Raw genomic sequence first — 24273 nt, forward strand, 5'->3', positions numbered from 1 at the left:
GCGCGCTTCCAAGTCCTCGGCCTTATCACGGATCACTTGGAGCAGCCTGCCGAATTGTCGGCGGTCTTTGTCCCACTCTGTCTGTGCCTCCTCTGCTTCCGTGAGGCGTCTTTCTGCCATGTCGAGACGCTCAGCATGTTTGTCCACACGTTCCGCCATGCGGTCCATGCGGTACGATAAATCGTCGATCTTGGAGCCCACCGCTTCTATACTGTTCTGGATTCCTTTCTCCATCGCCGCCAGCAACTCTCTGAGGTCCGCAGGGGTCGAGGCCGCTGCGGCGCCTTTCGGGGAGGCCTCTGCTGCCTGTGACTCCGGCCCCCTCGTCTTCCGGCGGTCAAATGAGAGTTTCGCTTGCGTTGCATCGTTTTTCCCCATGGTGAGGGTCCGACACCAGTGCGGATCTCACCCAGCAATTGTCCAGACAGTGCCGCAAGTAGAGAAGTACCGCACACTTCTCAGTCCCAGCCACGGCGGCACTGGCAAGCCTAAAATGGCGGCTGCGTCGCAGAAGTAACCTCCGGGGTGCCCCTCGTGTCGGTTTGCGCCAACCACCCAGCACAGCTTCTGGTCTCGACTGGCGTACGAATGAAAGTGTCTCTGCAGGCTTCTTGTCCCTGCGCCTGGTTTTCCGAATGAGCCTTGGCGGGCATGCGAATCGTCCCAGTCTCTGCGTGCTGCGCTCTCCGGCTCCACCGGGCGACAGTTCCGCACGTCAGGTGACGTCGTGCGGCCAGCTCCGCAGGGCAGGTCGCGGCTTCAGGCCTGGTCCGCGACTCTCTCCGTCGCCAATCTCGTGCAGGTCGTTACCCACAGCCACCGGTATTCCGGGCCACTCAACCGGGTCAGGGGGTCCACCGGGGGTCACCAGGTACCGAACCCAGTCAATTCGGCATTAAGCAGGATAGTTTTGTAGGATTTGTAAGGGGCTTAAGCGGAGAGCCGAAAGCTCACACGTCCGCCATCGACGCCGGCTAGCTCCGCCCCCCCTCTGTACTTTTTATGTGGACCACCGTAAAAGATTTATACTGCCAATCATGCGCAAATAACATTTTCGGCAATGCCGCCCAGGAATGATTTTTTTACAATCATTGTCTGATCTCTTTGTCTGCAACTGTGTTGTGTCTTTATCTTTTTCCTGGAATACCAGGAGATCGCATAATATACTAGAATGAATTGTACGTTTTTATTCTGTCTATAATGGATGGTTTTAACGGAATATTTGAACAATTTTTATCATGATTAATGTTTTTTATGCTTTGTACTTTTATGATCTTCTCAAATAAGGATCGAATATATTAATTTGCCTGACTTACAAATAACTAAGCACAATATTTACAAACATAAACATTCTTTTGAGGTCAGTAGGAATAAAGTTAACCTTAATCCTGATGAAGAAAGTTTAATTAAAAAATGTATTGGTCAAGGTGAGGTTCATCGGCACAAATAAACATCAATAAATTACATTGGAATATCATATAAAAGAGAATATATGATGTGAGGATTTAATAAAAACATATAACTTTATAAATAAATAAATAAATAAATAAACCCAAACAGAAGGGCATTAAACGAGTATTTATTTAAAAGATAATTACACTCGGTGGGAATGGTTTACCTAGAGCATCTAGGGAGTCAACACATAAATCTACTTCAGACTACTAATGTTGGTGAGTGATGCTTGAACAAGGGCTATCAAATGTATGTGACCCATTTCCATAATAGGCTTAGTATTGTTTATTTTTATGCCTTGCTTTAAGTGAGGAAATTATCGTAGGAATCAAAGAACGGGTCCGGCCTAGATCACTTAAAGTACAGGATCTGTTGATTTGTCTCAGGTGCAAGACAGATGCGAGAATGTGTCCTGAAGAGTGAGTGATTCTCCCAAGATGTGGACAGCACTACAATTGAACATGAAATGCTTCCTTGGCTGGGGCTTTTGTAATTCTGTGCCCTTTTCATGGCTGCTAATTTATGGGATGTGAAGTAAATCAAAAATAAAAGCATAAAAATCAAGATCACATGTGATGATTGTAGCTATCCACAAGAACATATATTATAGGTAGCAAAATACAAGTTCTTGGCTGGGTGCTCCTGCCTCTAATAAGATAGAATACTGAAAACACAGAATACTATTTGGCCCCGTTTCTGATGGCAGAGGCCGGAGAATGGTTGTGGGTACCTGTATCTGTTGCTTCCCATACATTTGCGGATGTTACAGAATAGCATAATTTCCTATTATGTTCACCAGATGGCAAGGTATCGAGAGGAGGATTACAAAAAACTCCTATTTTGATAAAGGCATGTTCTAGTATTTCATATTCCTCAAGTTCTTAACAGACGTCACTCGAGAAAGTAAGGGGGGGGGGCTGCTGATCACTGGAGGAGCCTTGTCCAAAGAATAGATCTGGTGAAGACTTCCTCAAAGACTAGAAACGCTCTGAATGGTATCAAGCCTTGGAGCAGAAGGTGTGCAGACTTCTAGGAGGCTGATGAAACAGATGAGGTCATGGATGGGTACTGCTCCACTAATGATCACTAGAGTGGCATTTGTTGGCAATCAGGCACAAAAGGCACAAAAAGCCAGCTACCCTCTAGAGAGAGATGTACTGTGATGGCTGGTAAGGGCACGAGAATTAGAACTGACCCTGTGACTGAATTAAAAGTTGAAAATACAAGGCTCAAACTTTTGGGAGCGGCGAAAGCAAAATATGAGAAGTCCCCATTGGCAAGTCATATCAACCAAGGGGAACTCAGTGTTATGAGTACATAATTCTTTTTACAGAGAGTTTTGCCAGTTATGGCGGCAAAACTGTTAGCCATGTAGCCAACCTTCCACTGACATTCGTAGTCAACGTGTCTCTAACAATACAAATATTTATGCTGGCTATGTGAGCAACTGGTGGCTATTTCAGAGGGGAAACAAAGCTCACTTTAACCCTCAAGCCTCTAGGATACGAACCCCTAGAAACATATATTGCCCTGGACTTCCTAGACTTGTAAACAAGATGGCAGGGAAAAAGTCACCAGGGCCACAAAAATACAACTGTAGTTAATTGATAAAAACGAAAATGACTTTTTTATTCCATCTATTGATTGAAGTTCAGTTCAGTAATCTTTATTTCGAAGAATAAAAAATCCTCATAAAAATACATTACATAATAATCATACGCTGTGAACTGTAACCATGATACATCATGAGTAAAACAGAGAAGCCAGTGGTTCCTAACTAAGAAAAGTTCGAAGACAAAATGTGTTAGAAATCAGTGAAAAACATCCAAACCAAAATATGAGCTTTGGCAGGACTCTCAATACTAAACGTACTACAGACTTCTAAATGTTGAAATTAACTGAACCTCAAGAAGGTCACTGACAAAACTCAAGATGTTTGACTGGAAAAATGTTGCTATCCAGGGTGCTGAAGGAATAGCTGTAATGCTGTCCATATGGATGCCATTCAATACTATTGTCAAAAAGATATGAAAACGACTAATAGTTGGAAGGGAGAGGAGAATTTGTATAACAGTCAAGGAGAATAAAACTCGAAAGAAAGACACCAGAGTCACTTTCTCCGATAACAGTGAAAATATTTTAGAGCTAAAGTTACGAGCATGTGGAAGAAATCATATTGGATTATGGATGCTGTGTAGATCCCAAAAAATAAGGGTACTTTTCACCAAAGATGTGGCGGTACACAGTGTTTCAACTCTGCTCTCCCAAGCATTATTGAGGACCATTGGATTACTGGGGATCCCCAACTGTGAGACATCTATTACAATGTCTTTGACTCTTCCGGCTTAAATTGTACTCAAATTGTACCTGTGAGTGCAGGTACACAGCTCCCATCTAGCTTCATGGCTGTTGAATACCAAACCGAGGCTTCCTTCACCCTCCCCTGAAGAGTCTTCTGATAGGCTAGCTCCGTTGCTATTTCCGCATCCTCCGGGGCCATTTTAAACGCCCTTTCTGTGAAAGCATAGAGCTGATGCAGGATAGGCAGATTTTTCCCACACTGGAAGTAACAAAAGGGACAGTATTCAATTACTAAGTACAGCAATGTATACACCAGCATTGGCAAGGTAAATGTCAGAGTTTTGAAATGTATACAGAACACTGCCATTATGAATGGTTCCATAAATTAGGAAGAAACTAAAGTAATGTGCTGCCATCACTTAGTCTCTCATTTTATATACTTGCTCAAAACTACATGTACATCTTAAAACTGCTAGCAATCAATCCATTGACAACCCAGGTACAAATTGTAATGTATGGTTAGCCCCTATACAACCAACCCAACTTGGAAACCTACTGTTGCAAGTAGAGAGAATAATAAGTTTGCCACAAGAAAAGTACAATTTTGTGTCTCTAAACGAGCATGAAAACCAACTGGCGATCTTGCACAAAGAGATTACATTCACATAATATAACATAGCTTTCAATACTATAGATGTCTCCTTTGAAGGATATCAAGGCCTAAACTCAGGATGGATTAATTATATGCATATAAGGCACGAGAAGGCCTGCGAGTAGCGCATGAGGAAACATACTATATTGCCAATCATTTTTCCCAGTTAATGTATTTCCCCGAGAATTAATGCGAGATTTGGCAGTCTGAACATAATTTGGATGTGTGATACAAATGCTTGCCACAGAAAGATTCCACTGATAATCTCAATTATTTTTATTTATTTCAGTTTTTATATGGGGCAACCTCGACCTGACGGTATTGGAGCGCTTTACATGAGCACCAGTTATATATTACACGAGGACACATTTGTTTGTTTTTTGTGAGGCACAGGGAAATAAATAATTTGCCCAGAATCACAGAATGTTGAGTCGACGCGGAGACTCAAACTGGTTCCCCAGGTCCAAAGTCGGCAGCTCTGGCTCTTACACCACATCCTGTCCTTATTGTAGGTATGCCGCACATATAGCGGTAGGTACATAAACCCATCCGTGCAGACCCAGAACAGCATGCTTTGCTCACACAATCATCTGAAGCATCAGCAAAATGGCTCTCAAAAACTTGACATCCTTATATTAGGGTGGCCGCGTCATTGGAGAAAGGGCTGCACAAAACCACCTTAAGAATATATATTGTACTTTATGGCTGAATCACAGCGTTCGAGAATGTATCTAGGCAGTCTTATTGGTTATAGGTTACAAAAGTAATACAAAACCAATTTTAAACAAGTGAATCCCATTCGATACATTGGCAGCTGAAGGCATAAGGTTTTCTCAATCAAAATATTTTAGGTACCAGATATCCTGGCAGCAAAGTACCTGGGCTAATGTCCAACCTGTCATTACTACACCAATCCAAAACACCATGACCTAACATTTAAAAAAAATGTAAACCTCCTTGGTAATGTTTCCGAGCAGACACATTGATTTAAATAATATAGATCTAATATGTCAAATGCTGTCAACGTTTTCCCTTTTAAGGAAAAAAAAGAGGGTGTTACATGGGCAAAATACTGCCATTTCGGTATCATATTTGTTATAAGGCGGATAAATACGTTTTATTTGATCTCTGAATCCACCTATATGTTGTAGGTTAATGACACACGAAACAACTATGCAGATAAAATCAGACATCTGTACAATTAAAAAAACGTACCAGTCTACTGACTACTTTAACTTTTTCAAGCTGTAGTTCTGGATTTCGAGGCTCCATGGTTTCTAGAGCATTAATAAGGTTTGTGATATATTCCAGTGCCTATAAAAGAAAAATATGCAATGAATTAGATAAATGCATAGCTTGGTACCTATTACGACATTTTGATTGGTCCATCCAGCCAATACAATTCAGATTGTTAGTTGCACAATGAAGATGCAATAGACTAGAGAATGTCACCCTGTTGAAGGCGAGCATCTAGCCCAGGAGTTTCGTATCCTATGAGGCTGCGTACGAATCCACTGCCCATATTTTGGTCACTCCATATCCCAACATGCCATCATCTCTTAAGTTTGTGCATACCATGACTGAACATGCTGCCTGGAGCCATAAAGGCATATTGTCTTTCCCGCAGAAAGGACACATGAAATCCAGCCTCTTTTACAAATTGCCCACCCAAGATTTTTTTTGGGGGGGTCTTTAGAAATGTTAGTTAAGGGGGGGACAGAAGAGGGTACCAAAGGGCCCAAGTAATCAATGTATCAGACTGAAGAATTACAATACAGGCAAGGAGAGCAAAACTAGTACAGCAGCTACACATCTTTTACCACCAAACACTCAGACAGCCTTCAAGTGGATTTGGACCCATAGTGACTAACATCAGGCATGCTGAGGTCAGCTGTTTAATCAGTAGCATACCAGACGTCTTTCAGAGGTTTTATCACATAGGAGCCAGCAGCGGGAATCCTGGATGATTGTTTAGTATCCAAGTGAACAAAGTTCAGTTTCCTGAGCATTTAGTCCACTTGAGGCCATGCAGGGCATACTATAACTCAGTTTAATATACTAGCACCAGGCCTCGTCCAGAGTTCCAGCCCCATCTCTTAGAGGCTGGTGTCACAAAGACCAGGGTGTCACTTTGAAAAAGGAGGGTTAGGAGACAATAGGATATATCAAGGTGGTCTGCTGCTAGTAATCTAGTACGGTCCACAAGAGGTGAAACCAGCTACAATGAGCTTTCTTTTGAGATTGTAAGCAGAGGCAGAAAAAGGGGAGAGAACACAGAGCTACAAAGATTACAGGCTTGGACTTCACAGGGTAATGCAACTATTTCAGAACAGAAAGCAAACCGAGGAACAATTAGCCAGAATTAAATGAGGGTCAGTGCTACTGAGGGGAGGTTCTGTGGGGGCTCTGATAAGATCTGAGTCAAGAGACTAATATAGTAGAGGGCAAGGTAAGGACAAAGTATTTGACAAGGGTCAACTGAAAGGAGAATGGGAAAGTGCTGCTAATAAACTATATGGAGAAAGGATAATTGGCCAGAGAACATGAACTGGATTTGCTAGTGGAATGATGAAATTAAGGCATGTAGGGGCAGTAGATCCGATAGAAGCAGAGAGAAGGAAGGGGAAGAACAATGGACGGAAGGGGGCAGATGGGAAAAGTAGTCAAGCTAGGGCCCGACGGGCATAACTAAGCCCTCACCCACTTGGGATGAGCTCTCTCTATTTCTTCCCAGAATTCCTCTGGGTGCTGGGATTGTGCTGGGCGGAGACTTTAATTGCCAGTTTGAGCCACTTACCCTGACTATGGAGGGAGCACTTATGGAGGAGGATGACCAGTGGGGAATTCCACAATTGGTTGCCCCCCCACCCAAGCCATGGTCTCCTCTAGCAACACAAATTACGGCACTCACTCTCAGCAATTCCCTGAGGGCTTGTAATGGCCGATTCAACAGTGACATCCCCTCAAAACCCACCTTTAACAAATCAGGGCAAGGGTCTCATTTGGACTATATCCTGGTTCAGACATCGAACTGGAATAGGGTCTCTGATTTTGTGGTAGTCGAAAGAACTGACAGCGACCACAACGCGCTAATTCTTTTCTTGATCGCGCCAAGCGGTTACTTGGGCGACCCGCCGGCAGAGGCTTCCCCAAATCCCAAACTAATTCTAACAAATGATAGGCGTAGATTGAGGTGGGCCAAGCTTCTGGACAATCCTGCCCACATCTCCGAGTTGTACGCTCAGCTACTCCCCATATTTGAACGTGTCGGGGCTCTTATTAGTCATTCCCCGCCAGAAAATGTATTCCGCAAGCTGGGCACCCTCCATACGGAATTGGTGGACACCCTTGTGGAATTTTTAAATCCAATCGCGCGGAAGGGGATCCGCAGGGGCCAAAGACCCTCTTGGTATAATTCCGCTTTCAGGAAGGCAAAGGCCAACCTTCTCGCTGTATTGAAATATCCAAGGGATACAGATTTAATTAAGATCAGAAGGGCGGAATTAAAGCAAGCAATCCACCATGCAAAGGTGGAATTGGATTATTCCAACTGGGATAATATGCTGGCCACTCTTCAGACTAGAGATGCCCGCAAATTCTGGCAGATAGTGAGAACAGGGTCTGCCGAGCCGACTCAGGCTATGGAGGCTAATATAGCGGCCTCAGTCTGGGAGGACCACTTTTGCAGCCTCTATGAAGAGGTTAGCCTTAGCTCCCTCAAGCATCGTGATGGCCTGACGCCCAAACACCATTTACCTTCTGGTGGGTCTACCGCGCAATTTGGAATTGTCGAGGGTGCTGAGACACTGCAATTTACCTTGGGGGAGGTCCATAATATAATATCCAAATTGCCCTCGGGCAAGGCCCCTGGGCTAGATAAAATCCCGGGTCATTTATACAAGCACCAACCCAGGGTTTGGGCCCCGTATCTGTTGGAAGTTTTCAATGCAATTCTCGGGGGAATGGCAGTCCCTAGCACTTGCCTGGGAGCAGAGATTGTACCTATCTTCAAGAAGGGCTCTCCTCTGCTCCCAGCCAACTATAGGCCAATCAGCCTCATTGATGTAGCACAAAAAACTTTTGCGAGGCTGATACTTGACCGCCTGCAGGAATGGATGATGGACAACTCCGTTTTAAGCACATGCCAGGCAGGGTTTAGGTCCAAGGTCTTGACGATGGACCAAATTTTTCGTTTGGCCCTTTTATTCTGGAAGACGGTGCGGGTGGAGGGGGGTTCGTTGTACACCATCTTTGTCGATCTCCGTGCAGCCTTTGATTTGGTTCCGCGGAGCAAATTATGGCCAGTACTCGCCGATCTTGGTGTCCCTCCTGCTCTTTTAGACATCATTGTTCGCTTGCATACTCACAATTATGCTCAGGTGAGGTGCGGGAGGTCGGGTACCCTCTCACAAAGATTTCCCGTTGGCAGAGGGGTAAGGCAGGGATGTGTTCTTGCACCGACCCTGTTTTGCCTCTTTGTCAACGGGGTAATCGATCACCTAAATAATGTCCCCAATACAGATGCACCAAGACTTGGCGGCAGAAGGGTGCCCGCAATCATGTTTGCGGATGACACCCTCCTGCTGTCGAAATTCCCAATGGGGATTCAGCGCATTCTTGAGGGCTTTGAGGCATTTTGCCAAGACCACGGTCTCGAAATAAATGCCCTGAAGATCAAGTACATGATTTTTAATCCCCCCCAAAAAACACGCCCCAATCCCACCACAGGCCCGAATAGGCTCGAAAGAGTTCTCACATTTGAGTATCTGGGTGTGACCTTGAATGACAAACTGGAATGGGGTGAACATCAAGTCAAGTCCCATTTCAGACTGGCTCGAATAGCAGGGGGAATAATTAGGCTATCCAATGCCAACAAATCATCTTTTAGGCCGTTAGCCCCCCCCTTGGAGATCTATAGACTCCAGGCCAGAGGTGCGATTCTTTACGGCAGTGAACCTTGGGGACATACCTGCAAGAAAGAGTTGGTCACAGTTGAAAACAAGTTTCTTAGAAAACTTTTAAAGTTACCAGCTAGCACCCCACTTCTGCCTCTCAGAATGGATCTGGGCCTAAAACCGTTGGACGAAGTTGTGGGTATAAAGCCTTTAACCTTTTGGAGAAGATTATGGTCTACCCCTGAGCTAGCCAACTATAGGCAGGAATTGAAGGAAATTCTTGCTCTGCCTACTATAGAGAACATCCCGTGGTTCAAATATCTAAAAACTGAGTTTGCCCGGCTGGTTCTCCCCAACCTTTGGAGGGACCCTGAAATGGCCTGCCAGGGTTTGTCTCGTAAAGATCTGGTGGCAACTTTCTATGCTTGTGACCTTGCATCCTATACACAGGGTATACGCCCAGACTCCCTGGTTAACACCTTTCTTGGGGTGAAAGACTTTTACAAGTTTGAACGAGTTCTTGACGATATTTTTCCGAATTTGGCCAGGAAATTATACTTACAATGGCGGTATGGTACTCTTCCGCTTAGAGCATTTACAAGTAAATGGAAGTTCCACACCCTGAAAAATTGTCCAGGCTGCAATTGCGGGATTGAAGACGAATTGCACTTAGTCTTCTTCTGCCCCGCACACTGTGCGGCTAGAAGGTTCTGGATAATCCCACTATGCAAAAATCTAGGGTTTGTTAAATGCTCTGAGGCCTTCAGAATTCTCAAGACTGATCTCTCAAAAGTAACTGTTTTTGCGATGGCCAAATTCCTTGAAGCAGTATGGCACAAGAGACGGCTTTTAATTTCCAGGTTACCCCATCCCTGACCAGATCATGTACTACTGACTGCGCAACCCTTTTGCATTGGTCACTTTTTTGATTAGAATCTAAATTTTATATTAAATTGTCCTGTTTTTACCTAAATAGATTGTCAAAATAACTAAACAGTACTGATCTATTGATTGTCTGTATACCTTAGGTTGCTATGTATTGGGACACTCTCCTGTTTGATTTGTATGCTATTCCGCTACTGTTGTAACATTGTTGTCTAATCTTGGTTTGTAAGTAATTTTATGCTTATCTTTTATGGCAATTGCCGAAATAAAGATTAATGAAATGAAATGAAATGAAAAGTAGTCAAGTAATGTGGAATGAAACTGGTTACCAAGCGAGATGGAAAACAAGATGAAGCAGGCGAAGAATGGTGTTGTTCAACTGACAAGACATTGGAAAAAGTGGCAGAAAGGAAGGATGACATGGACATGCACAGGCAACACATGGTACCATAATCCTAAAACTAGTGCTCGTAATAATATATTTTAATTTATTTAACTTAAATGAATAAACTGATATTGAGAAATAATCCAAAATCTAAATATAACCCCAAAAACCTATTTCCCCCAAACTATTTTAGAAAAACAGTTTAACAGTATTGCCCTTACTCTTCTACTAACCATATCAGTAACCCTAGACAGCATTACCTACTTTATTATAATAAATGTAAATATATATTTGTAGATTCACTTAAGTATTTTCATTTTGCTAAAGTAAAAAAATACTGTTAGATATTTAATTAATTTAACCCTTTTATACTTGGTCATGTTGCACTATGCACTGGCAAAAGAGATACTTGCATTTAAGGGTAATTTTCTTGAGGTACTGATCAGATGGAAAGGAATGGTATGCCTAATACTAACCAGAATTCATAAAATGCAGGTTAAACATCTCTTTGACAGAGATACATCTTTGGATGCCCCTCAGCAATCGACTGAAAGAACTGTGGCTCTAAATCAGAATAGCAACTTCAGGAGGCTTTCTATATGCGCAAGGGATGCTTCCAGGAGTGGACAATTATTTAGGGACTTTAATGGTGTATCCATGTAGTGTGGTACGAGTACCTCATACTCAGTGTTACAAATATTCATTGTTGTAGGATTTATTTTGCAGTATGACCAGGCAAATACATTATGTTGAAGAGCAGTCTAAATGGTGGGAAAATAGCCATTTTGGTTCTAACGTTAGTTTCCTGAGACTATTGCTAATTCTTGTGACAGTTACAATTTAGGGGTAGACACTGACCAACAAGGGAACGGTCTTCTCGTCAGAAACGTAGTCAATTTTTAAAGTGCTGAACAAACATTCAACTAAACGCCTTAAAATAAGAGGGCGGCTCAGATCCTTTCTCCTGAAACGTTAACACTCAAATATCTATTTCAATTAACACTTTGGGGCAGAATATAGCAAGGAGATTATTCATGCTCTTCCTTCTTCAAAGATGGTTACACTTGGGGCTCTGGACCCAGAAGCAGAAAAGAAATGTCCTCCTTCTGCACAATCTGTGGCATTTTCTGCATCTCCAATTCAAATGGGCCAGGTCAGATGGTAGCACTATTTTCAGAGCGCCATTTTCAGAGATCCGGGGAGGAAGGCTTGCACGTAGCTCTGGATCTGCCGGATAGTCGGAAGAGGAAGAGAATCAAGCATCTGCCCAGAGGTCGGCACACAGGTTTTCTACCAGTGAATCCGTATGTTTGCTGGGGAAGGCTCCACCGGAGGAACCGGGGGCGTCTGACAAGAGCCCTGATGCAGGGCTTGTCATTGCTGCTGGTGGCCCAAGGTGTGGACTGCTGCCTTTGGCCTTGCAGCAGAGAGCGGACAGACTGGTCTGCATCCATGGTGACCTGACGGGGGCATAAGTAAGAACAGGGAGGCGCAACAGCAGACTTCAAACTCTGCAGGAGGGCCTTAAGAGCGGCGATTAAGAGGAGGTAAGCATAGGTCCCCTGCTGTGAGACATAGTCGCTAGGACCCTGCGCCGTCTGGGCGGGGGAGGGGAGGCATTGGGGGACACACAGGGCACCGGCAGGATGGGGGGGTGGATCCATTCCCGCCGCGCTTGATCCCAAAATGGTGGTGATGGGACCCAAAGTGGCATCCCTTTAAAAGGATAACTTGTTATATAGGTCGACACCAGCAAAAGAACCAGTAGGGTATCGGGAATTCATATTGTGAATAACAGACAATGAAAGCAGCCCACACCACTAACTAAAAGGATCAATAACCGTTTGCCTGACCCAAAGATGGCCACCATTTAGCTCATTCTCCATAAGAAGCCTCCCATACTTCCTTGATGAGGGACAGAGGCACCAACCACCCAGCTATCGAGCACTGCAGTATTTACCGCCTTGCTCTACTGAAGGAAGGATCGCTCCTGAGGAACGGGCGATCCCGGCTAGGAAAAATCCTGTCTGTTTCCTCCTGAGGCACTTGATAGTGGCGAGGGGCGAAGGATTGAACCCCAAAGAAGCTTGGCTGACATCCCCCCCAACAATTAGATTTGGTGACAAAGGTAGTTTTATTCAACAGTGCCCACGAGGGAGTTAAAGAAGTTTGCCTGACCCTAAGATGGACTCCTATGATGGCGTCCTAATGGCAAAGGGGGGCTCAGAGAGGCTGCACAGCAGCAAGTAGATGTGACTGGGGTATTGATGGGGTTTAGCAATACTGTGGCTGGCTTTCTGGCCAAATGGAACAATCAGGGGCAGAATTTCCCTTGCCTGACCCCATGATGGCCGCCACAATGGTTACCATGATGATCTACAACTCTCACACTAGTGAGATGACCCACAGTCTTACTCCGGAGAAGATTATAGGGAAGCGCGTCAAGCAAAGAAAACCTGGGCTGGGCAGACCCGACGTGCAGAGCAGTCAGGGACACAGGATGCTTTCGATGGAACTATGACTATGCCTCCTGGGCGGATACCAAAACTGTTTGTAAACACCGCGGAGCCCGAGCAACCTTGGCCGATGCCCGGTGGAGCTGTCCTATGCAGATATAGAGGAGTCTGGCTCTGGTTCACCCCCTTGGCCGTCACCTACCCAGCCGGTCATCTGACATTGTTTTCCTTGTCTCCCCATTTGTGTCTCCTCCCCTCCCCCTCCTCCTCCCTCTGTGATTCTTTGATTCAAACTGATGTAACTAAGCAACCTGTAACTCGCTTATTCAACTGATGTAACTACGTAACCTGTAACTCGCTGATCCTCATGAAAGCGCTCTAATACCTCCGGGTCTAGCCAGCGCTATATAAAACGTTGCAAATAAAATCAAAATAAATAAATAAATGTTGATGGTTCAGATTATAAATAGAGAGTTCATATTCACTGTATTCTATTAAGACAGTCTTCACGATCCAGGCCAATGAGGCCAAGAGGGGGTCAGTTATTCCCAGAGCTGAGGGATGATCAAGGGGGGACTCGTTATCGCCAGCAGGTTATTAATCAGTAGTTCCGTGACTATTATAAAGCACTGAATAAGAGTAATGCCTTCCCTACAGCTGCAGACCTTGAGGAATACCTAGAAGGTGTTGACTTGCCGACAATTTGTGAGGAAGAAGCAGAAGCCTGGGGTTGGGGGGTGGGGGGAGATGGAGTTGTGTGAATTTTGGGGTGCTGTTAAGGTCATGGCCAGAAATAAAATGCCAGGCACCGATGGATTTCTCATAGAATTCTATGCTACATATTTAGATGTGTTGGGTCCCCGACTGGTAGCGCTATATAACCAAGCAAAACAAGAGGGGAAGCTGCCTGGGACCACTAGGGAGGCCTTGATTGTTCCATTGTTGAAACCAGGAAAGAGGCGCATGACCAGACCGCTTATAGACCTCTATCAAGGCTTAATCTTGGTTATAAGATCTTGAGAAGGATACTGGCCTCATAACTCTTACCGCATATGACAAATCTCATACATGGGGACCAGGCAGGGTTCAGTAAAAGTCAATACTTCCCCCAAACCAAACCGGCTTCATTAAGGGCTTAGGCACCACAATCAATTTGTTAATTTTATCAGTTTTAATAGACAAGACACTTTTATCTAAACAGTCACTTTACTTTTGTTTTGTCGATTTCAGATCGGCCTTTGACCTAGTAAATAGATCCCTCCTATGGAAAAAACTCGAGGGCTACGGAATCCCAGGCTCACTACTGACTCTTATTAAGCTATTATATTCTGAAAACTGGGTCAAGGTGAGGATAGGTGATGGCCGAGCTCTGACTAACAAAATACTGGTGACTCGTGGCCTTAAGCAGGGATGCCTGCTTGCACCTTTACTCTTCAACTTATTTGTGGCCGATCTTACTAATTCATTAAATGAGGTAAACTCACATCCACCTAGGGTAGCTGGAAAACAAATGTCTAACTTGCTATACGCAGACGACGTGGTATTGCTGAGCCACACAAAAGTGGGAATGCAAAGACTGATCGATCGTACAGTTAAATATGCAAAGGATAACCAAATGACAATAAACGAGACTAAAACAAAAATAATGGTTGTGACAGGAAGAAAAAGACAAAAGATGAAATGGTTGCTGGGACAAACACAACTAGAGCAAGTGGAGAGTTATCGATATCTCGGTGTCCTTTTCAATGAGACCGGAAGTTTTGTACCACAAAGGGAAGATATTGTAAGGAAGGCGAACAGCTTGATTGCGGCATTTAGAACCCTTCAAAAGAATCTATCTGCACTGTCATACGGGCCACTGTTAAAAATCATAGCTGCCAAGCTATTACCATCCTTAACATATGGTGCTGAAGTGCTAAACGGTAAGGATGCCGTACTTATCAACAATGCTGTGGCAAAAACCTATAAAATATTATTCACCCTACCATGTAATGCCTCACAAGCGCAAATAAGGATGGAATTCGGTATGAACAATCAGCTATATGTCCGGCAAGGCCAAATATTAAAAGTTTGGAATAGAATAAAGAATGATCAGGATAATCAATTGTCTATAGCTTTGTGGAGAGAGGTGAAAGATAACCAGAAACTGCAAGCGTGGAAATACCTAAACAACGCAAAAGAAGAATTCGGAATATCAGCAATCTGGGAAAACACAATAACGTAGGAAAGCTTTAAAAAAACAATCAATACGCTGGTTACTCACCTATCGCTGCTAAAAGACAAAGCTCTATTAGTAAAACGTAAGCACTCATGGCCAATCATAAACAGCTACAAAAAAAAACAAGTCCAACCATACCTTCATACTGCATCGTCAGTCCAAAGTAAGCGAACATTTATAGGAGCACGCTTTGGTCTATGGCCAGGTTTGTGTCATCTTCCACCCTGGAAGTCAAACGAGGGGCATACGTTATGTAGACTGTGCAAGGGGGGAAAAGAAGACATTGTGCACTTGGTATGTCTGTGCCCTGCCATAGACTCAGAAAGGAGGTTAATCCTCAGGAGGTTGTTAAACGCACGAGAAATAAGAACCTGTAGACAAGCAATAATGGCGTGCTTAAACCCGAATGACCTACCAATGAATGTTGCTGTAGGTGCATGAAGTGAAGGAACCAGAAATTGTAATCCAGATGGCAGAGCCGAGGCTGGCTCCGCTGCCATGTGTGGATTACATTTCCAACTGATGGGCTCCCTGAGCCTGTGGGAAGTGGAGCAGTATTCGTCCACGGGGTTCCCTCTGACCACCGCATCATAATGCGAAGGACAGATGGAAACCTCTGAAGTTGGGCAGAAAACCTCTGACAAGCTGCCGGATTGCTTTCCGTCCGACATCATAATGAGGCCCTTAGTCTGGAGAGCACTGAAAACCTTCCAAATAAGTAGATGAATCTGTCAAACATTATTTGCTGGGTGGTGGGGGGTCAAAAGGGCTGAGTTCCTTTGGACTCTGCAAAAGGTTTCCTGCACCAATAAAGCATGAGTGAAGGGCTCCAAACTGGTGAAAGTGGCTCGTGAGCGTGACCTGGCATCCTCTCAACCTGCATCTCCAGCCTCCTCACCACCATGTGGCCTGTAGTAATAGCAGTAAACACAGCTCCAGCACTAGCATCTCGCTCTCTTCCAGAAATAAAAGGTGGAGAAAGCAGGAAGGTCAATTCGAGCCTAGTGAAAAACAATTCTGCCATATTACCTCAGTACAGTGAGGCACCTATGGAGGAATTAGGAGCTGCAGGGTTCTATGCCACAGCGAGTAGGTGGTCAATGCTAATATCCGGGAGCTTGAATTGTTGCAACAAAACACCTGAGAGTGACAGGAAGTAGCGTGCATTTTTATCTGTGTACTTACCATTGCAGGGTTCCACCCTCTCCCTATTGACACTGTCACTTGGGTATAAGTATTTTCTCCCTTTCCTTATAGGGCCGTTCAGACATTGGGGTCACTTGACGACAGTCAGTGGGGAGGGTTACAGGTATGGCAAAGACCACATTTTACAAAATAGTGACATCTTGAATGTATTAGTCTGAACTCATACACCTTAATACATCAGCTTCCCTTAGCGGCCACATCAACCATGGTGAAGTCTTTATAGTTTCCTGGTAGTGCCCTCATAAAGTAGAAACAGTATAATGTATGGTCAGAGTTGCAGTTTCTGAAGACTCTCTACTGCCAACACATAGGGCTAACATACTCAAAGAGTAATGGCAGACAAGTAACACTGCCCTGGTACCTCTGGACAGCCTCCATCTAATACACTTGTACACTGGTTGCCATCCCACGACCGAAATTATCAGGAGCTTGGTGTCATGGATGGAGTGCGGATGATAAAAGAGACAAGTAAATTGTTTGGAGAAGATGGGCTGGCACAGGAACTACTGAGACAAAAGAAAGAACTTCATAAAAAAAGAGGACCTTATGAATTTGTGATGAGAGCTAAAAGGGCAAACAATTGCTTCAGACCTAGACTCTCAGTCATTTTCGAAACCTTTGCCCACTGCACAACTCCACAAAGTGGAGATGGGAATGGATTAGGGGGAAGTAATATAAAGGAGATACAGCTCCACTGTTCTAAGGCCATAGCATCTGGGGGGTGGGGGGGTGCGGAAATGTAACCACAACAGGGTACCAACATAAGTCAAGTCAAGTCAATGAAGAAAAATCCAGGAAAACAAATCACCATGCTCCGAGTGAATGATCCCAAGACAAACTGTTTAGGATAGAGTTGTAGAAGGCAAGTCCCCCTTTAGGAGTGCCTAAACATCCTGGCATGGGTTATCATGCGCCCAAGCAAGAAGTATGGAGAATAAAGGAGGAAACACGGCAAAGCAAAGATGTCAAGGACAACAAAGAACAGCAATGGAGTAATTACAAGTGCCAACGTGGCACCTATGTTTTCTGCGCAGGTAGCTGCAAGACCACCCATTAGTAGGGGGACAGACGTCTACTATCTCCCACCATACAAGTTCTTAACTTCTTACACTAGGATCTCACTCTTTTGCAAGCAAGGGGGTTCTTCAAGTAGAGTTCAAAAGATACTAGGGAACGTGAGGCCCTCTGGGAAGTGAGACAATGTGAAAAGAAAATTGAAGGATGGAGCAATAACCAAACTATTCCCCAAATATAGGGCTGGTGGCTCTGGGAATGGACTCCAATATGTTTCAGATGCATCCAAGTGTGACAAAGCAGAGTTCTTCTTGGATAACCCAAGCAAACGGAGCAAACAGAACAATATAGTAAACCCATTCTTGATAAATATGCTTGAACTCCACGCAGCCACTAAAACCAGAAATCATGCTGGCATGACAAGTATAAGCACAGAAAAAGAAGGGGTAAAGACAACAAATGACTTCTAGTCTCAGATAGTTCAGATTTCCTTAACAAAGGTACAAGTGACTCTGACTCTACAGTCACCTCAGAGTTGAACAATAGGGAAGGAAAGAATGCGCACAAAAATGGTTGCCAGACCTTGAGAGTAACTTTGGTCAGTGAAACATGGGCAAATGAAAATAAAAAGCCTAAAATGGAGAAAAATTGGCTTTCAGTTTGGACAAGAGGAGGCAACTAGTATTGCCACCTATCTGACTTCAGAAGGTGGCACTTCAGTACAAGGTGAATGGAGTGAACTTGAAGAAAACAATGAGAAGTGTCCCAACCAGAAGGTGGGGCTGCTAGACAAAGAAGAGGAGGACTGTCCCAAACAAGATAGTGAAGGCAGAAGTCCTCCCTCCTGCACTGTGCTCAATAAGGTGAGCTAATAGTGTTGGCTTTAGCCCAGAGCCTGCTCGATAATTCCACTCAGAGTGCCTTGTTGCCCTGTCCTTTGATGGCGTATAAGATCTTGACTTTGAACAGTGTCTCTACATCAAGCAGGATGTCTTAAAGCCATGGCACAAATTTAAACTCGATTCACTGTACCGAATATGTTGATAAAAACAGTTGTTGATGCCTGAATTCATTTAGAGAACCTAAACATATTTTTCAATCTGCAATTTTAGGTCAAATTAACGGGACTTGTGTAACAAGCCGTCCGCTGTAGGACCGTCAAACCCGGGGTGTAACCACCCTCCAGATCAGGAAACCTCGTCTGGTGGACGGTCTGACAGAGGCAGTCGGCTCATAGAAGAGCCTTCCATGCAGACCGCCATTCTCAGAGCAACGCCTGCACCTTCCTGCATGGTGTAGCATACATGCCACACCGTATAGGAACTGGGGTATGCAAATCGAGGGGGGCATGACATGTGTTCCCCACCCCACATGCACCCCAAAGCCCACAGGTGCAAGGAGGCCCTGTTAGAGCCCCCTTTGTTGCCTCTCTGCCAACCTTTTCAGTACTGGTTCACCGCCATGAAAACGGTGGTGAACAGCCAACTCAAAATATGGTTGGTGTTGCCGCAGCAGCAGGCCCATCATATTTCTTCCTCTGACCGCTGCGCCACTGCCGCAGGATACTTGATCCCCAGCGGCTGCAGCTGTCTTGTGGCAGTCCAACCGCAATACTTGTAATACGGTGCTCGGTACCGCAGTGTCACAGTAGTCAGACTGCAATCACAGGTGCGGGGGTCCTATGGACCACCAAACTTGTAATGAGGCCCTAAGTATTTATATGCAGGTCTATCTTCAAATATCCTTGCTCTTGAGCAGAAAAAGACTGTCGATGTGACTCTGTGATATGTTGGGGAGGGCAGTCTCTAGAACTCTTATGAAGGAAGAGCGTCATGTTTTTCCCATTATGTGTAAACAAAATGTATTAGGCTCCAGTTCTTAATGATTTTTCTTTCCCTGAAGGTTTTATAAAAGTGTTGTCTTCTCACGCAAATGTCATTTATTGAGCCGATTTGCAAACAACAAATAAGCTACAAAAACAAAATAACATTTTGCCTCGTATCGGCATAGTTCCTTAACAAATTATTTTAGAAAAATTGCATAATTCCACTCTCAAATAAGTCCCAAGATACCGCACAGAGATACTGTTTCTGAAAATTAAAGAGAATTTCATCAAGGATAACTATTTCTGCTGTTTACAATGGTGGAAACATAACTACTGGCAATATTGGTTGTTTGGTTGCGGGCAAATTTATCAATATTTTCGTGATGAAAACAGTGTTTGTTATGCAACACCAAACTGTGTGAGTTAAAAACGTATGTTTGTGTTTGCTTTCAACTTATCTTCTGTGCCGACAGTAACTTATGATGTTGATAACTAGACAGTTTCTTATCAATATTTACTGCTACCGAAGTATGACTTAGTATAACTCACCGTGGTCATGTTCCCTTCCCTGGCCAGACTAAAGACAGTAAGAAGTTGGAGGGCATCGATATTAAGAACATCCTTAAGCTGGAGTCTAAAAAACATAAATCATGGTGTACTAAGTCAAATATTTACATGAGGTTACACAATGGTTAGCGAGTCAATAAATATGTTGATATGTTCTTAGGGGACCACTTCTTCCACACATAGGATATCTATTGTCAGTACCAAGACATTATAGGGTAAGTTCTAGTATATATATAGGGTAAGTTCTAGTATATAGGGTACGTACTAGCACATAGGGCGGGAAACATCCTTTACGACGCAACTTTTACCACGCAGTGCCTTTACAACGCAGGTTTTTCAACGCAAGTCATTACAACGACTTGCGCTGTGGGGCGCTCTAGGATAGGTAATAGTTTAATTAACTATCCAACACCTTCCCTACTATCCACGGGGACTGGAGTTGGAATAGTAAATTAAACTATTCACTATCCAGCACTCCCCAATGCAAGTCGTTGTAACGACTTGCATTGAAAAACCTGCGTTGTAAAGGCATCCGTGGTAAAAGCATGCGTTGTAAAAACGTACATCCGATAGGGTAAGTGCTAGCACATATGCATCACTGTACATAAGCTCTGGCTCCCATTATTCACTGTCCCTTCTCTTCGCTCCTAGAAAAGTACTATCTGCTTGTGGCTTCGTGTTATTCACGCTTTTTGGTTTTTCGCTTCCATGCTCTTTGGGGTTTTTCAATGACACAGCAATAGAGTCCCACATGCATGTCCCATTCACATCTCCATTTGTATTTTGTACTTGTATCTTATTTTATTTGTAAACGTTCAACCCAAAGCAAGGTCAAGTTTGGCTTCAAAGCACATGTAGAAAAGAAAACAATAATACAATAAACATAGGTTAGCTACTATGCAATTGTCTATGGAGGGTTATTTTCCAATTGCAACTGTAAATGCAACTATATTGTAATGTTTCCTTTAAAACAATAATTAGTAAACAGATTTTGAGCAAAAACATAGGTTAGAACTCCAACAAATAAATAAAAAACGGACCAAACAATTTAATAAAATGAAATTCCAATTTGTATTTAGATGAATGGAGAGAAATGGTATGCAATAGATCAAAAGGTAGAGCATTTCAAAGCTTGACTCATTCAACAAACAACCGACAAACATGTAATGTTTCAACTGATTACAAGGTTAATGGATTTTGGTGTGTGACGATTACTTGTCTCGATTCTCTGACTCTATCGAGTGTGCCCGTAACAAAAAAAAAGTAATCACTACTTTTGATCACAGTATTGGGACTATTCAGCTGAACCAAGGTATACCAGACTTTCCTGCTAGTTTTTTGTTGATTCCAGAGACAAATCCACAAATATTTTGCAACTGCTCATAGCAGGAAGATGCCAGCAGGAGGGCCAGTGGTAGGTTGGGGTTGAGGTGTGGGCTAGGGTGCGACTGGCAGCCCTTGCCCATGTCCCAGATGTATTGTCAACATGTGCCACTTCACATGCAGGGAAAATGAGCCTAGTGTCTCCGGTCGCGGAATTATTGGATGAAGCATGTAAATCTATGAAATAAGTAACGGTGAAGAAGAAAAAGTTACTGGATCTCAAATTGTCGTGGAGGCACAAAGCTGGGATTATGTTATTAAGAAGCTCAGTTCACGACCTAATTGCATTTTGCTAGCGAGCGGACGGTAAGACTGGATGTTATGTTGCTGAGAAGCATCTACTAGAGTTTCCGGGATAGGGTATCGTGATGGTTGAAGTGCAACAAAAGGCAGTGTGTCATCTTGTTGAAAAGTGCAATGTGAGTTAGGTACAAACCTTTGGGTCCATAAAACAAGACAGACTGTCATGCTTCTGGGAAGTGCAATGCAAAGGATTGTGGTAAGTTGTTGGTAAAAGGAAACTGCATTTGGGAACACAAATACTTTTGCTGTGGTACTCTTAATTGCCAGAGTGATTTGGAAAAGGTAAACAATATACAGTAGAATGTGTTCATGTGGGTCTGGACCTACCTTTGTGCTGTTTCCAGTGCTTGATCCCAGTTTTGCTGAGCCAAGAAGAGGTTCATTTTGAAAACAAGGGCTGGCAGAAAACTGGGGAAACCAACTATGATCTGGTTGATAATATCCAGGGCTGCTTGAAACATATGCTGCTTGAATAAGTATATTACCTGTGAAAAAATTAACAATCTGATGATCTTATCTGCACAGTTCTTCAGACAATGTGATACAGAGGTTGACTATTTGAGGGTCAAGGTCAGATTGTGTTGTTCATACTAGGTTTTTGAATCAAGGACTTCTCAAACTTTATTAACATGATCAATACTTTTAAGTGACCGAGGTTAGGCAGTGAAAAAATCATAGCACCTCATTTTAAGTATTAAAGAACTATTATTATACATTCTTTTTCAATTTTTGAAGACTTCTAAAAATGTCACCTAATGCTCAGTTGAGAGTTCCTAATACTGATTGATCTGGCACCAACAAAGCCTTCAGTCAACACATTATATTATTGGCAAGAGGATTCATTTCTCAATACTTACAAGTTATCTTAACTGAAATTTAAATTAACAAGCACCAGCGCCACGTTTATGATGTGATGCTAGTTCTTTATAATTTAAACAACAGGGAAGACTTGTTTTTGCTATATCAGTGTACTGCAGAATGAAGTGATATAAAGCAGTCTTTAAAAATATCACTATATGAGGTCTTTCTGTCCTTTGCACTTTTGTCTTGCGCCTTCTCTGGGAAGTACCATGGGCCCCAAAGTGGGACAACCTGTACGTTTTCCTGTGACTACGTCTACTATGAAAGTGATTATATCTGGCCAAGACACAGATACACTGGCTGCCCCTCCTCATTGATTCGGTTGTCTGACAATGGAAACATCAATGTATTACTTATCAACGGAGAGTTTAAGGCCTGGAAGGAAAGGGACTCTGGAGTCTGGATTAGCAACATTTTACAAAAGAAAGTGGCTAAGTCGTTTGTCCAGGCCTCGCACATTTTGGCCATCCGTAGCTGAGACTTCGTTGACACTGCTTTGACACTGGTTATCTATCCCACTTGAACCTGAGAAAGAAGATTACCAGAGGTCTTGCAACATTTGAGAAATTATTTCTCATAAAATTTCACAAATAAGTTAGGTGCTAAATACTGCCATCTAGTGTGAAAAAGAGTGGGATATCCAATGTGAAGAATACCTATGTAATGAGGTGTTGCCCAGACCAACTAATTTCACTAGGTATTCCCAGTTCAAGGAGGCAGACAGGCTACAAAATACTTTATATGTGGTATTTTACACCAGTCTGTATGCATGCCTTTGACAAGTCTAACACAGGTACAGGTGGTAAGGGTATGGAGAGAAAGCAACTATCAGGAATATCACATTTATGTTACATCTACTGATTGCTTCCTTTTGGTCATTTTGACATTTACTGCGGCATTGTAACCAGCCCCTAAGTGTTTCTTTGGCCATACTGACACACAATCTGCATGCCAAGTCTTGCTTCCATGTTCTTACATCTTCAACCAACAATAATCTTCAAAGGTGAATGGTTCCATTGTGTCACCAGTATTTTTTTCTTGGAACATATTTGTAGTTCTCTTTAATCACAGTAATAGTATATTCCCCTGCATTGGCATCCTGCTTTTCAGCTACTTGAATGGCCCACTGTGGCTGTGGAGTTTTGAAGCTCTTTCAGTAATAGCATTTTTTGCATGTTTTGCCAGACGGCATATATAGAATTCTACAGGATAAGCACCTAAGAAACATAACGCAAAATATAAAAGAACATAAACTGATAACTGGGAAATTCATTATGTGGTCCAGGACAATTAAACAATTTTGGACAGATACACCTCAAGTGAACTTTTCCAATGTGAATGTCATATTTTGAAGCCAATTACACATACATAAAAGTATAAGATGGGTTCAGCAATACATCATACCTTCCCCATTGCTCCAAATACATCACTGCTGTCTTGAGTTCCTTCTTCAAGGTACTTAATAGACTTCTTCACAACAATATCTTTATCAGAGGAAGAATCCACCCATCCTTTGAGGACTAATCCCTGAAACAAAGTATGGTTGAACAGTTGGTTTATTCTACAAAAACACACAATTTGAGAGCGAAATATTCAAATAAAATTCACTGTTATTTTTGTTTCATGCACAATGAGCAGTATCCTTTCACTCGCCATTTGAGTTAAAAGAGCAAAAAATTAGAATTTGCCTTCATAGTAATTACAATAGGATTAGTCTTTGCTCTTTTTCCTTCACAACTGGTCTGAAACTGCCAGTGTACTATAAACAGCATCATGAAGCATGTCCAGTGGCGTAGCAAGTGTGGGGGGCGTAGCATTCCACCCTGGACGCACAAGTTTTGGGGCAGTCCGCCCCGCTGCGCCGCCATGG

General features: G+C 43.3%; 1 protein-coding gene across 1 annotated transcript in view; it reads right to left on the reverse strand.

Annotated features, from left to right (window-relative positions):
- Window positions 1-24273, reverse strand: part of TTC21A (tetratricopeptide repeat domain 21A) — a 427059-nt gene that overhangs the window by 303194 nt on the left and 99592 nt on the right. Inside the window, exons 5-9 of the mRNA XM_086941450.1 lie at window positions 23808-23930; window positions 21870-22027; window positions 19839-19923; window positions 5621-5719; window positions 3820-4012 (exon numbers count right to left, since the gene is read on the reverse strand). Coding sequence (XP_086797576.1) covers window positions 3820-4012; window positions 5621-5719; window positions 19839-19923; window positions 21870-22027; window positions 23808-23930 — 658 coding nt within the window. The remainder of the gene's footprint in view (window positions 1-3819; window positions 4013-5620; window positions 5720-19838; window positions 19924-21869; window positions 22028-23807; window positions 23931-24273) is intronic.

Source organism: Lissotriton vulgaris, chromosome 10 (genome assembly GCF_964263255.1).
Source record: "Lissotriton vulgaris chromosome 10, aLisVul1.2, whole genome shotgun sequence".
Lineage (NCBI taxonomy): Eukaryota > Metazoa > Chordata > Amphibia > Caudata > Salamandridae > Lissotriton > Lissotriton vulgaris.